This window comes from Chinchilla lanigera, unplaced genomic scaffold (genome assembly GCF_000276665.1).
Source record: "Chinchilla lanigera isolate Chin_1 unplaced genomic scaffold, ChiLan1.0 scaffold00090, whole genome shotgun sequence".
In the NCBI taxonomy this organism is placed as follows: domain Eukaryota; kingdom Metazoa; phylum Chordata; class Mammalia; order Rodentia; family Chinchillidae; genus Chinchilla; species Chinchilla lanigera.
Window position 1 is genome coordinate 755711 of NW_004955491.1, and position 14652 is coordinate 770362.

General features: G+C 38.6%; 1 protein-coding gene across 6 annotated transcripts in view; it reads right to left on the reverse strand.

The window, feature by feature from the left end:
- Tpk1 (thiamin pyrophosphokinase 1) overlaps positions 1 to 14652 on the reverse strand; it is a 346630-nt gene that overhangs the window by 133770 nt on the left and 198208 nt on the right. For 5 of the 6 annotated variants that reach the window (XM_005404730.2, XM_013504639.1, XM_013504637.1 and 2 more), the window contains one exon: positions 12240 to 12386. The exons of the other annotated variant lie outside the window; for it this stretch is intronic. In XM_005404730.2, the coding sequence (XP_005404787.1) occupies positions 12240 to 12386 (147 nt within the window). The remainder of the gene's footprint in view (positions 1 to 12239; positions 12387 to 14652) is intronic. 6 annotated transcript variants of the gene reach the window in all.

Consider the following 14652-nt stretch of genomic DNA (forward strand, 5'->3'; position numbering starts at 1 on the left):
TCATGATGCTGGGCAGAAGTAGTAGATCTAGCGCCCCACTAGACAGGAAGGAGGTCATAAGGGCAACTTCTCAGTACTCAGCTGTGCTGTGCTGCTAAGGTATGAAGCTCAGTACTCAGGTATTCTGAAGGAATTTACAATGGGGATACTATAAGTCTAATCATCTCGACTATTGGTCAAGGAGCACCCGTATATGATAAAATATTTTTTAAATTAGAAGTACTGACTTCTAATATATAGAATATATATATATTGTTCATTATAATATTGTTATATATATTGGAATATATTGTTCATTATAATATTCTTTTGAATTTTCTGCCTATATGGTAATTTTTTGTAATAAAAGATTACTGGCAATTACACAGGAGATTTCAATGCATACTCCTAATCAAACTACTCACTGCATCAGTGATACTTAAAAGTGGTTACTTTTTCTTAACTGATAAAGCTGAAGACAGCAGGCCTGGCTTCATATGCATAGCTCTAAAGCCAACTGAAGAGGACTAGGATTCTCAGAAATCACTGCTGACGGACTTACTGTGCATTCACACTGCTCCTGTACTCCGAGTTTCAGCATGTGAGGAACAGGACGAAATGTGTACTGACCCTGCTTGCTAAACGTGTGCAAGCAAAAGCAAGCAAACAATGGTGAAGAGAATCTGTACACTAAAATGGCTTTATAACTCCCAAAACATGATGATATTTGGTAATTATAGGTTTTTTTAGATGCAGAGGCTACTTTATAAATTCCACCTGCCAATCAATAACTTTTTTTAATTTTTGAAATTAAAACTTTAATTAAAATTTAAATTTAAAAATTAAAACTTTTTTTAATTTAAAGAGAATTTAAAACCCCCCCAAAATGATACAGAACTTTAAAACAAGATGATAGGAAATTAACCATGGTTATTATATTGCATATTGTCTGATTACCAGGTATAGCATCAAACAATATGAGCACTAACTGTTCCTTTCAATGAGCTAATAGAAATTAGTTGTATAGTAGAAATGAACACACCTATGCTTGGATCTGACATGCTCTTTCCCGACGATATACATATTTTCCTTCCTTCTTTTCTCCTTTTTCCCATCCTACTTGTTCCTTCCTTTTGAACAGTCCCTTTCCCTTTCACAATATCTGTTGTATCTTTGGGATTTTGTTTACTCTTTCAGTTTCTCACACTAGGGAGGCAATACGATGTTTATACGTGCAGGTGTGATTTGTTTCACTTATGACTGTGGTTTCTAGTTGCATCCATTTACCTATAAAAACCCTGAGTTTCTCTTTCTTTATAGCTCAGTAATACTCCATTGTATAAGAATACCACATCTTTTTTTTTAATCTACTCCTTGGCAGATGGGCATTTAAGTTGTTTCCAAGATTTAGCTATGACAAATTGTGCTGCTATAAACATGGGTGCACATATATTGCTGTAGTATGACATTTTTAATCCTTCTGGGAAAATACCAAGAATGGGAATAGCTAGGTCGAATGGAACCTCTAATCCTAATTTTTTGAGGAATCTCCACACTGATTTCCACTTAAATTCAGCCTGTCTACAGCATTTAGACCATCCTGTCTACTTAATATTGTATCAGCAGTTTTGTGACTGCTTCAGAAAGTAATACGGAATTAAGAAAAACTATAGTGTTACTCTATAGAGAAATATATTTCTCTTTTCCCTTTTCTCTGTCTCTGTGTGTATGCACATGCCTCTCATCTTGGGTTAAGCTCTGAAATTTGTTTCTTGATCCTAAAGCAGCTTTAAAAATTTGATTATTCAACTATCCTGCACATAGCTAAGTCAAATATCGTAATTCACATATGAAATAATCATGAGAACTTTGTGGAACTTTAGAAAGACATACAGGATAGTAATTTTCAAAAGAAATATCCTCCCCAGTAGATCCAAGATACAGAGTACTTATTTTCCCTTTTCAGCTTTGGAAGAGCTGAGATTCTTGTGTGGGGTAGACTTGTATGTTACATGTATGTGCATGGCGGGGCACATGTCAACATTTCTTGCAAGAGCTTGAAAACATCCAAGGTGAATGCACAGTCTAAATATTAAATACCCTCGACCTCTTATGCACTTTACCCTCACTCTTTCTGTATAACATTTCCACATTTTCCTTACTTTTAGCTTTGATTATTTTCAGAACAAATAAGACTAAAATACCCCCAAATTAAGGGGTAAGGAACTCTTAATTGGCCAAGGAGTAGCACTGCCCTGCTGGAGCTGTGTGGAGCTCTTTATATAGAAACTTTCACTTATGCCAATCTTCCTGCCAGAGGCTCATTTCACTTCGCTGCTGGTAACACTCAAATCACTTCACAGTTCACTGATACTGCATTGGCAACCCTTTGTTTTCAATCAAAGGAAGATAGTGAAGCAATGCTCAGTTGAACTAAGAATACACAACACAGTGTACTTGCGTCCTTGCCAAGGAGGACTATGGGAGGGGGGATGAAGGAAGGAGATGACATCCCACATCCAATATTCCATTACTTCACCTAGAATGTGATTATGATAAATTACAATGACAGTACCCAGACAAATGCTGATGCCATCTTTTCTACGGTTTCACCTACACAATGCATTCTTATAGATTGCATCAAGTCTCCAGAACTGATTCTCTGTCACTTATGGTTGAAAATGAAGGGCCAATGTTCAAATAATTTTTTAAACAGTTTCCATGGAGATTGAATTTTATATATCCTCCTTTACTGCTTTGCAATCATTGAGGAATCACCATAGGTTTTTGCTGATGGTCATCCTTCTTTAAATCTCCCTTGGTAAAAGACTGCTTTAAGGTAAAAAAAGAAAAACTCATATGCTTGGGTGAGTGGCAGGTACCAGGCGGTGTTTCAACCCTTTCTCCTTGAGACATTCTTAGACCTAGGTAGCTTTAAAACCTACCACCATTACCACCATCATCTACATTTATTTGCTCAGCAGTAACACACTCCCAGCCACTAAAAAGAACAAGTTCTACCTCCAGTGAGCTTCCAACAAACTACGAAGAAAGCAAGTGTCAAATGAAAAGCAAGTATAGAGGAAGCAACGGGCTTTTTCCAACCTGGAGTGCCCAAACGTCATCATTTTATAAGATAAGGCAAAGAGAACACTTTGCGAACAGGAGTGACACATTTAGACCATCTAAAACTTACTATTTAGTTTTGGAAAGTTAATAGGTCAACTGTGATAACTTTTAGTTATCCTTGATCAAAACTGTGTAACTATGTTTAAGGTTTAGAATATGAGAAAAGTTATACTAATACACTTTGGTTTTTTTCTGGTACCAGGAATCAAACTCATGACCTTGCACTTGCCAGGCAGGCACTGTGCCACTGAGCTAAATCCCCTACACTTTGTTTTAACATGACCCTGAGACTCATAGGAGAGAGAAAGATTTTAAAGAGTGCTTGTTATGAAATTCATACGGGAAACTTAACTACCAGTGTGATGACATCAGGAGGTAAGGCCTTTTGGAAGTGATTAGATCATGAGGCTTCACTCGCAAAAGTTCAAACAGTACCTTCACTAAACAGGCTCCAGCAAGCTTGATGATCCCCTCCACATGGAGCCCGCAGAGTGGGAGCCACACATGCGCCCAGAAACAGGCCTCACCAGCACTGGACCTGCTGGCACTGGGATCTTACACTCTCCAGCCTCTGAACCTGTCAGAAGTACACTTCTGTTGTTTACACGCCATCCAGGTGATGGTATTTTGAGATACTACCCCAAATGCACGAGATAAAAGTAATAACTGACCCAGACAGAGGAAGTTCCAAGGGATTGGTTTGGAAATCTGCATACACAGCGAAAAATTTAAGCAGGATTAAAAAAAAAATGATTTAGAGAATAGTGAATTCAAACGTGCACAGAAAAGAACAGTGGTAGTCATTTTCAAAAACAAGAGGTATAGTCCTACAAGGGAGTTTCAAAGCACTGACCCTGAAGGCCATGGCTTATCCCCAGCTAAGTAGGCTCAGGATAAAAATAAGTGGAAGGCTTTTAAGAATTGTGGAGTTTGGGGTGGGCCAGGAGAGTCTTTTTTTTGGAAAAAACGATGGATCAAAAATAGTCTGAAAAGTACTTCTCTATACAACCCGAGCAAGCTGCTTTACAAAATTATAGCACAGCAGTTCTACACCTGGCCATGCTGAGAATAAATAAAGGCATCATGCCAATCATATGCCTTGTGGTTTTGTTTGTTTTAAATCATGTCCCCAAACTAATGTCCTAAGCCACCATTTGTTCCCAGGTTAGCTCCTCAAATTCAGCACTATCAGGACATGAGGAAATAATACTAAAAGAGAAATATATTTCCACAGCCCTTCCCATTTAATACCCAACTCATAGTAATCTAGTTGGTTACTAAATCATGCCATGAGCTGTGCCTTGTCAAGTTTCATCCCAGCTGTCAAATCCATTTTATAATTTTAATTCTTGACACTCTAGTTAACCTCTCCCTGGCCTCTTTGGTTTTTTGTTTTTTTTCTGAGACATGATCTCATTATGTAGCCCAGGCTGGCCTCAAACTTATGGTGATCATAATGCCTCAGCCTCCCAATTGCTAGTATTACAGGAGTGCAACCCCATGCCTGGTCACTCTCTTTGCACTTGAAAACTAAACCATTGATTTCCTAACTAACCACCCCCTTGTCTCTTGAAAACTCTAAACCACTGATTTCAGTGATTTCCCTCCATTCTCAGTTCTACTTCTTCTCCCTTTCCACTCTGTTCCTTGAAAACATCACTGATGAGCCCGCTCTTTGGAGGTTATAATTACTGTGTGTGTATTTGCACACATGGGGTGCAGTACATGATTCTCAAGGTATAGCTCCAAGGCATATCATATATCCTGTTAGGTAAATCTCAGTTCCAAAGAGAGCTCATTCTACTACATTACATTCCACCCAACTAGGCATCTTCCAGTTCTTATCTCTAAAAAGGACAGTACCCAGTAACCTAATCCAAAGCCTAGGCATCATCCCAGTGTGGCAAACTCTGGCACACATGCTGCAGTGAGCACACACAAAGCCCTCTCTGTGATGATGTCACGGGTTGTAGGAGTTGTATTTTCTAAACGAAGACCTTCACATTTAATTAAATTCACATTTAATTGTAATGCTGGCACTCTGTGATAAATAAGTGGGTTTGGTGTTGCAGTTTGTGTATTCATCTGGAAAAGGTTCACCATCACTGCATTATACTAACTATGCCTACAGCCATGAAGACTTTCCAACACATGGCCCATAGCACTCCATCATTTCTTCTTCTCATACATTTCTTCTTTATGACTGTGTTTACTTCTACAATTTAGTTATTCATGATTTCTTTCTTGGATTTCTGGAAGTCAACTGGCCTCCATCTTTTTGCTAATTATTTTATCCTCCACTGCCACCAAAATAAACTACCCAAAATGCTGATCAAATGCTATCTTTTAATGAAATGCCTAGAATCTCACCTTTGCCCTCAGTATAAAGACTATCATGCTGGGATAGCAGACAAGCCTGGGCTATCCAAGCACCTGCCTCTAGCTGCATCTTTTTAACTTCCCAAGATCAAGCAGTTTGCTGTTCCCCAAAGGTGCTAAGTTTTTGAAGGTCACACTGATGTGCCTCATTATACTCCTTTTCCATGTACTGTCTTTATTCCTTTCTTAACCTAACTCCATGTTGGGCCTGAGGTCAGGTGTCATGTCCCCTGAGAACTTGTCCAAGAATCACTGCCCAAACCTGATCCAAATCTGAGTTAGACATTTTGCAAGCCATTGCCATAGTATCCAGCATTTCCTTACAACGTCTTTCTGAATTTTTGTATTTATTCTTTTGTCTTTTCCAGTGAGCTGTAAGCAGAATAGAGACATGTCTCTTAATTTTGTGCTTTCAATACCTATAGTAATGTCTATAACATAACAGTGTTTAAAAGATGTCTATTGTCTAAATATTCTATGCTATAAATCATCAAAGCAAAACAATACCTATAAAATAAATACTTATGAGCATGCAGTTCAATTCTTAGTTGCAGTACTATTGTAATTATACAAATTTATGGGGAATAGAGTGATAATTTGAAATATGTATACAGTATGCATGATCAAATCAGAGAAGTTAACACTTTCATCTCAAACTTTAAAAAAATCTGATTAACATAAAATAATTGGGGGCTGGGGATTTAGCTCAGCGGCACAGCACCTGCCTGGCAAGCACAATGTCATGAGTTTGATTCCTGGTACTGGAAAACAAAACAAAAAAACATAAAATAATTGTACATACCTATTGGGTACACTGTGATATGTCATTATATGTGTAAAATATATACTGCTCTAATCAAGGCCATTAATATTTTCATCTCATCATTCCTTTGTGTTTGGACCTTTGAGTTCCTCTCTTGTAGTTATTCAGAAACATATATAATAGGTAATAACTGTAGGTTATTTTATACATAAATATATAATGTATATGCTATATCTTCCTACTGTACTGCAGAACGCTAGGACCATTACCTCTAAGTGATGAATATCTGTTATCTAACCTCCAACCATCCTCCTTCCTACCGCAGTCCTTCCCAGACTCACTATTACACATTCTAATAGATTTTTAACAATCACAGAAGGAAGGCATGGCATTTGCCTTTCTGTGTCTGAACTCTTTCACTTAAAATAATGTCTCCCAGATCCATCCATCAGGATATGATTCTTTTTATAGCAGAACAATATTCTATTGTGTATAGATATCACATTTTCTTTATCCATTCTTTGGCTGACGGGCATCTAGGCTGATTCCACATCTTAGTTATTGTGAATAGCTCAACAAATATATGCACATGTGTGTCATCTTGAAGTCAGCATCCATTTTCTTTCCAATAAAGTTCGTAAATAATTTTGAGAAAATCACAACTAACTCAGCAAATGTTCATCTGTAAAATGATCTATAAGCTTTAACACCTTTTACACTAGTGGCTCTACACTACTACGTATTTACACTACAGATTTTAAAAGACCAAGCAACAACGAAATGTATATGAGAAGAGGAAAACATTAATAAAATAATAATGATTATTCCAAGGAAAGGGAAAAAAAAGTAGGGAATAGATCTCAGAGCTATCTAGAATTGAGACCACCATGTCCCCTACTCCATATCCCCATGGTAACACTCACTTTTGGGTGTTATCACTGGTGAGACTGCACTGGACATATGTACCCATGGGTACATAGAGCCAATTCGGGGCTCAGCGGAAACCATCATGCATACCAAATTTACATTATGAATATTCAGCTTGCTTCTATCAGACTATTAACATATTTTATCATATTGATATCCAGCACTACAAAGGTAGAATACATAAAATGACAGAAATTTTCTAGTAAATAATTAATCTAGTCAAGGGGAAAAACAAGCAGCAGTAAAACATAAGTAAGATCACAAGGAAGACATATTTACAGCACACTTGGAAGAGTGTTCAGGTGAGACTGAAAATGACAGCAGTCTGCCCTGTACACCAATCTCCTACATCCGATACTGGGATCCTGAGTAGGAATCACCGAACACAGCATAAGGTAATGTAAAAGGCACGCCTTATTAACTCCTGGACATCTCATTTCTTGGTCATAAATCCTATTAACTTGTATTACAAACTGCCATAAAACCTAGAGATAAAAGATAATTTATGCTCAGTGTACAGAAGCTAATGTTTCCGTACTCCTAAGAGGCACGGGACCAGAAAATGAGAAAATGTGTATGTGAAACCTGGAGCTATTCACAGTCTGCACAGGCAGCACGCGAAACACAGCCCTGAGCGCCAACGTCCCCAGCAGGAACACAGCTCAGCCAGCTGGGACACATCGGTGACACCCCGTGTCCACAAGGTCTCTCCTCTGCTCCATAAAGGCCCCTGCTCATGAAAAGTAACCATATCTTATGAGGAACACATTTGTGGAAGTAAAAGAAAAGTGTTTACTCTGGAGGGGGCAGTCAGCATGCATCCTATGTTTAATTTTCCATTTTCAAATGAACGATGGACCACTTCCTTCCAAAGTAAGTGCTACCTACTGAGGTTTTAATTCACAATGCTATTCTGACCTAAAGCAATTGAAATACGCTGAGATACAATGCAAAACACTTATAGGCTAAAGGCTCAGTCTTATTCATATAGCTTATATGGAACTACACTATTGTATCTTTGTTTTACAAAGCAAATTATAATTTATGAAAATAAATCACAGAAAGGGGACTGAAATGAGAACGTAAATATTAGACTAGAACATGCCAAGTGGTTTTAAGTGAATTGCACAGCTAATATAATACTAATCAACGAAAGATGATTATTTATTTATCAGCCTAGTCACATAAGAGTGGCACATGTAGAATCTCCAAGAGAAACACAAAATAGTATAGAAACACTGAGACCATTTGAAGGTAGGAAGTTTTTGTTTCATTTTGTGATGAAAAGATCTAGAGAGCAACACTTTAGTTCTGGGGCCTAGGACTGCTGTGGACAATTAATGTTCATCTGGTAGGTATGGCTCAAGTTCTCCCGTACGTTACAGCACTGAAATATTTACCGAACAGGCCCTGCGAGGTTAAGACAACTTCTTCCTCCTGCCAGTATCTTTTATTTCAGGTAATCTATATTTACGAAAAAATTCTAAAAGACATTGTGCTTAAATCTAAATGTCATGATACTTAACATTTATACTGAATATACCACTTTTAATGTACCTTAGCAAAGTTGGATGGTAATCACATTTACTAAGCTTATATGGAAACGATTACTGTTTAGATTTTGTTATAGTTTTTAAAAAATCAAAAAGTCATGTGTTATTTGGGAATGCATTTAAACTACATCTAGGATTCATCTTGTTTGAGAATGATGCTGTGGAGGATATCAGGATGGAGTGTATGTGTATATGTGTGTGTGTATAATATATATATGTTTGTGTATATTATATATATGTACTATACACACACACACACACACACACACACACACAGCCCTCCTCCATCGGGCCATTCAGTTACACCATACCTGTGAATAATTATGAGGCTCTGGGCTGTAACTTGTTTTAAGATTCTGTCTCCGTGGCTTAGTGCATTAACCCCATGAACGCAGTGTAATGGAAAAAGTGCTAAGTCAAGACCTTTATGGTGCGACTATCTTCTCTGTCTTGCTTTTCTCACAGTACTGTTATTGTAGAGCACGAATAAGATCATTCTTGTAAAAGCATCGAAATTATCGTCCTACTCAACAGTGAGATGTGAATGTTACTTCTAAGAATAAATGTTTAAAAATTTAAAGTAATTCTTTCTCTGTTGCTGAACAAGACACTGTCTTCAGCCTACTTCCCAGAATGTTTGGAAATGCTTTCAACTTAAATTTATAATGCTTCTTCTGCCCAACCTGATCCCTAGTAACCTGTGGACCATGATTCTGAGTAGGATCCCTGAAAACATGCACACTACCCAACACAATGTATAGTCTAGTGTGTATAGAACATACAAGGTAGTACATGACATCACACGAAGGAAACACTTCACAAGGTCAGTTCAGTTCACTGATGCAAATCCCATCTGTCAGGTGCCAAATGCTTCTGTGAGGTAATTTTAGTATAGGCTTATATGGTTTTCTTCTACTAGTCATATTTGTATAAATACAATTAAAACTACTTAAATATACAACAGGTCACATGAGATCTAGTCATGCATTAACCCCCAAACCCAATCACTCTGGCTTTTGCATTTGTATTAGTACTGCCTTGCGTTTTCTTAGTAAAACTGGTAGAGCAGCAGAGGACTGAGATGGCCTATATCCAGGGTGACGAAGGACAAAGGCTACACTGCTAATCCACTGATCCACGGGTGGAGGCCAGTGCCCAGCACGGTCACCCCTGACAGGGACACAGAATGTGATCTTCCTTGAACTTCTGGCCCCACTCTATAAAACACGTGCCTCTCTAGGCTAAGATAAATTTTCTAGTCATTTCAGTAACATCAAATCAAAATTACCATGGTGCGGGCGTACAGGCGTTGTGGTTGGGGATGTGGACTGTCCAGGTAAAAGTAACCCATGTGGAGAACTGGGATTTGGCTTTCGCAACTAATAACACATTTAACACTACATTCCTATATATCATGCAGGTGATGATTCCAGAGTTTCTTTGCAGATGTTGGTTTCTGGCTATTGAGACAGGGACAGTGCTTTGAGCTCACACTACATCCCCACTTCCTGGCTAAGAGCCTCGGTTTGCTAGGCTGCACTGTGGTACACTGGGGCAGTTAACTCTATTCCTGCCCATAGTGGCTCTCTAGCTATCTACTTTTGGCAGTGCAGGCCTTCATACTGCGCTAAATACTCAAATCTTCACTTACTATTTACTACAGGGTTTTTTTTGACAGTACGTTTTGCAAATCACAAAGTTGCCCAATCTGGGCTTGAACTTGTGCCCTCCTACCTCTGGCTCTCAGAGTGCCGAGGCGGCAAGCATGCATCCCCACTCTGGCTCAGCTAAACTAACTGGGATTCATTACTGCAGCAGGGGAACAAGGACATTCAACAGACATAGTTCAACAAAAATTCTGTAAAGCATGTCTGTGCAAGTCACTCTGATAAGTGAAACCATCTGACTTTGCATAATGTCTGACAAAAGTTCCCACTCCATTGTGTGGAACTCAAGGCTTTTCACAGTCAGTATGCAAAAGATTTTTGGAGTCTTCTGGCATTTTTCTCTGCTGCAAGCCATATGCTAGCTGTGCAGAAGAACCTCCTACCACATGTCCTGTCCTTCCATGCTCCTTTACTGGCTGCTCCCAGCTTGAAGGACTTTCCCATCATCTCCCAGAGCAAACATCTACTCATCCTTGAAGGTTACTTTGAAATGTAAGCTCCCTAAAAGGCATGCTCCATGAAAGCAAGAATTTTTGTGTTTTCCAGATGGTTTTCTCTCTTGAGACTAGCCTGACATTCAACAAATGTGTGTTGAAATAACTGAATGAATAAAATGTGAATGGCTCTGTGAAGGTACTTTCCTTACTAAACAATGCCCAAAGTATTTATTCTCTGATCATCTCTACGCACTAATCTTCTAGCACCACATTATCGTTACAGTTTTCCATAACTCTCTTTCACTGAGCATGAACTGGAAAGCCAAGACCATATAGATCACCGCTTTTTATCCCTAGCGTGCATGTCATACAGGACATAACAGACGCACCACAGGCACTGCGTAACTGTTTGCTAAGTCACGTGATAATACGGGATTTGAAATCTACATCCTTCTGCTTGCCTTTTACATTTACTCTAGGAAGCCACAGGCTAGGCAATGCAAAGAGCTAGGAAAAAATGGGAAACTTGGCTAGGGATATAGCTCAGTGGCACAAGTGCCTGCCTGGCAAGCACAAGGTCCTGAGTTTGATTCCCAGTACCAAAAAAAAAAAAAACCAAACTGGGAAACTTCCTGAACAACGATAAGCATGCAGGAGACCCATAATACTAACCAATAAACAAGTTTTTAGCAATGGCGGTAGAAATGGCAAATAATAGATGAAACAGAAACAAACATGAGGCAAAAAAGCAAGTAACTGTTGACCATCTTTACAAAAATATTAGCAAATGATTATTTTAAACTGAAATCAACAAATCAAGCATATACATTTTATTTAATAAGAATTCTATTCTACGCACTGCATTGGTAGAAATTTTCCCTGATGCTTACTATTCAAAATGAATGACATTATCATTAGAAATTTATTTGAGGGGGCAAAATTTGGTAATCAAGCAACTTATGAATAGAAAAAGCTAAAGATTTCCCTTTAGGTGCTTAACAAAATCAAATTCGGTTTCCAATTATACTGACAACACTCAAAACACAAGAAAATGCCAGTGACATATTTGCCAACCCTTGTGTTTCCCTGCCGATGTTGCTCTCAAGTGTCATTCACATTCAGCCGCTCAACATGCAAAAGGCTTCATTTCATTCTTAGTCAATTTAATTAGAAGCTACAGAATTTTCTGTTTCTTCTGGCTGCAAATGAAATGAAAATCTGGAGGCTTCTCTACCTTTGTGCTGTTCAGTGACTTGGTGCAGGAGATGGGGAAAGTAGCCTCCAGGGAGGGAACCATGGCCAACTGAACTCAAAGGACAAGAAAGACCAATGCTTTCTCCTCACCTACTTTAACGCTGGAACTTCTGTGGGAGCAAAATGCTGATTATATTTGCTTTTCACTTACTGGTTGGAGGAGGTAGATGAGCGATTCCTCTTGTATTATTATAGTTGGCACGGGAATGATGTGAACGGCTTGGTGCAGGGTATTCACAGATGCCATAATCTGGTCAAAACGCCCAGCAAGGCCCCCCAGCGTCACAATGACATCAACCTAAGCAAGGCAGGCAAAATTGAGCGTCATAGATTTGAAGGATTTTAAATTCCCATTTAATGGGATGCAGGAATTAAATGACTGTTCAGGTTCAAATTCATATAACTAGAGCTAGGTGTCAAGACCAACTCTTTCGCAAATTCAGTCTTTCCCATCTGCCTATTTACACAGAAAACGAGCTAACACCCCCATGTGCATTTATTCATTTATGCATTCCTTTTCTGCAGATGTCCTAACGTGTAACGTTTCTTCACAGTCAAACCTAGTATGTATGCACATGCACTCACACACATATGCACACAAACACTTTTTAGAACTTGAACCCAGAGCCTCGCACATGCTAGGCAAGCCACCAGTGAACTACACCTCCCACCCAAAGCTGGTATTTTGGTGATGAAATAGAAAGGTGGGAAAGCTTAATTAAAATATTACAGGAATACCTTATACATATAAGGAGTGATAGTAATAACCGTTCTATTTGATACAGTTGTTTAACAATAGACAATATTTCATTTTTAGGATTTAAAAAGCACATTTAAAAAGCTTAGAACATGTCTGTAAAGATGGCTGATTTTAGAACAACCTATTATATGAGCACCACCAGAACATGATCAATTCCTAGAGTAAAAAAAAAAAAAAAAAAAGTAAGTAGCATTAGCTCCAAAATCCCAAGGCTATTTTTATTTATTTTTTTAAATTTTTGGTTAAATGATTATAGCTCTGTTACTTTGCACAGAACCTAAACTTACAAATGCTCCAGCGTTCTATGAACGAATACACGAAGACACTGTAAGACTCATTAGCTGCACAGACTCACTGGCACATCGTGGGCATATACACAGCAAAATGGGACTTATGAAAACATTACAAGGAAATTATACAGAATAAGCAAGAAACTGGGAATGTTTTCTACTTTTGGTCTGATTAGAATAAAAGGACAATGAGAACTTTTATTTTTGATAAGATGCTTCCAAGAATTAGATTTGGAGGCCATAATGACCCAGTACCCTAGGAAACATATATTACTCTGAATAATACGTAAAGACAGAGATTTGCTACTCTTTGGAAGAAAGAGGTAACTTGTAAGCAATTAGACCTGCCAAAGTTCTGTGTTAGGGCTTGTGTCTGGAAGTACCCCCAAAGCCACACGCAGTAATGGGGTGGACTTCTAGAGTTTATGATTGATTCATGGTCCAATGTTGGGATTATGGGTGTGAGTGCTACACCTGCTATGGGGTGGGTAGTTTGAATACGGGAGGGAAAGAGGCTGCTTGCTACCATCCTCCCCCCTTTTGGCTTTTGCTGTCTTCCGCTGCCTTGAATTGTTGCCCTGTGCCATGCCACCCTGCCTTGGAGCCACCTGATTATAGACTGAAACCTCCACAAACTGTGAGCTAAGTAAACCTTTCCTTCCTTAATTTTAGGTGTTGGGTATTTTGTCGCAGCAATGAGAGAGAAGTAACCAAGACAAAAGGCTTCCATTTGGGGTATTAAGTACATAGCTTCTGTTTGTGTTTAGGAAGTCTTTCGGATGCTGACTGCCTTACAATTGGGAATGGTCAGGAGAATATAAACGGCCTTAGGAAAACAAAAGAAAATTTGCTTCAAATTGAGGAGAAATAAAACAAAAGAATTTGTGGATGAAATAGAGACAATTTCAGGGTTCCTGTGAAAAGAACTTTGAAATATTCCTATGGAAATAATCCTAATTCACATGAGAAGCAAGACCTGATAGAAGTTTATTCACTATGCAGATTCTGGAATCCTTTTTTCAAGCTTTCAATCTTTCATTACTACACTCTGGCCCTGGAGGGACCCCACAGCCTTTAAGACTGAAATTTAATTCCCATCTTCTACAATGGGATACCATGATGAATAAGCAATATCTGGAAATCAGTCACTGAATTTTTCAGAAGAAAGAAATGGCAAGATTACTTCTCATCACTACTCATTTTCCCTACAGGAAGTATTTAGCAAGATTGATTAAAAACATTTGCAGATCAATTCAAGCTGCAGGTGGGGTAAGTGAGAGATGGGCTTCTAATCATTTCTGCAGTTCTCCAGTTGTAGCTGTGAGTAGGTCATAGTATTCACAGAGATGAAAGAAAGAGAATTAGAAGCTACCCCTCTGTGGGATTTACAAGGCTGGAGTTCTGTCTTTGAGATAATGATTTGGGACAGGGTGCTCAAGCTAAAGCAGACCATATGTGGATGGCAAAGTGACTTTTCTATGTGAACACACAGCCCTTTGCATTTATGCCTAATG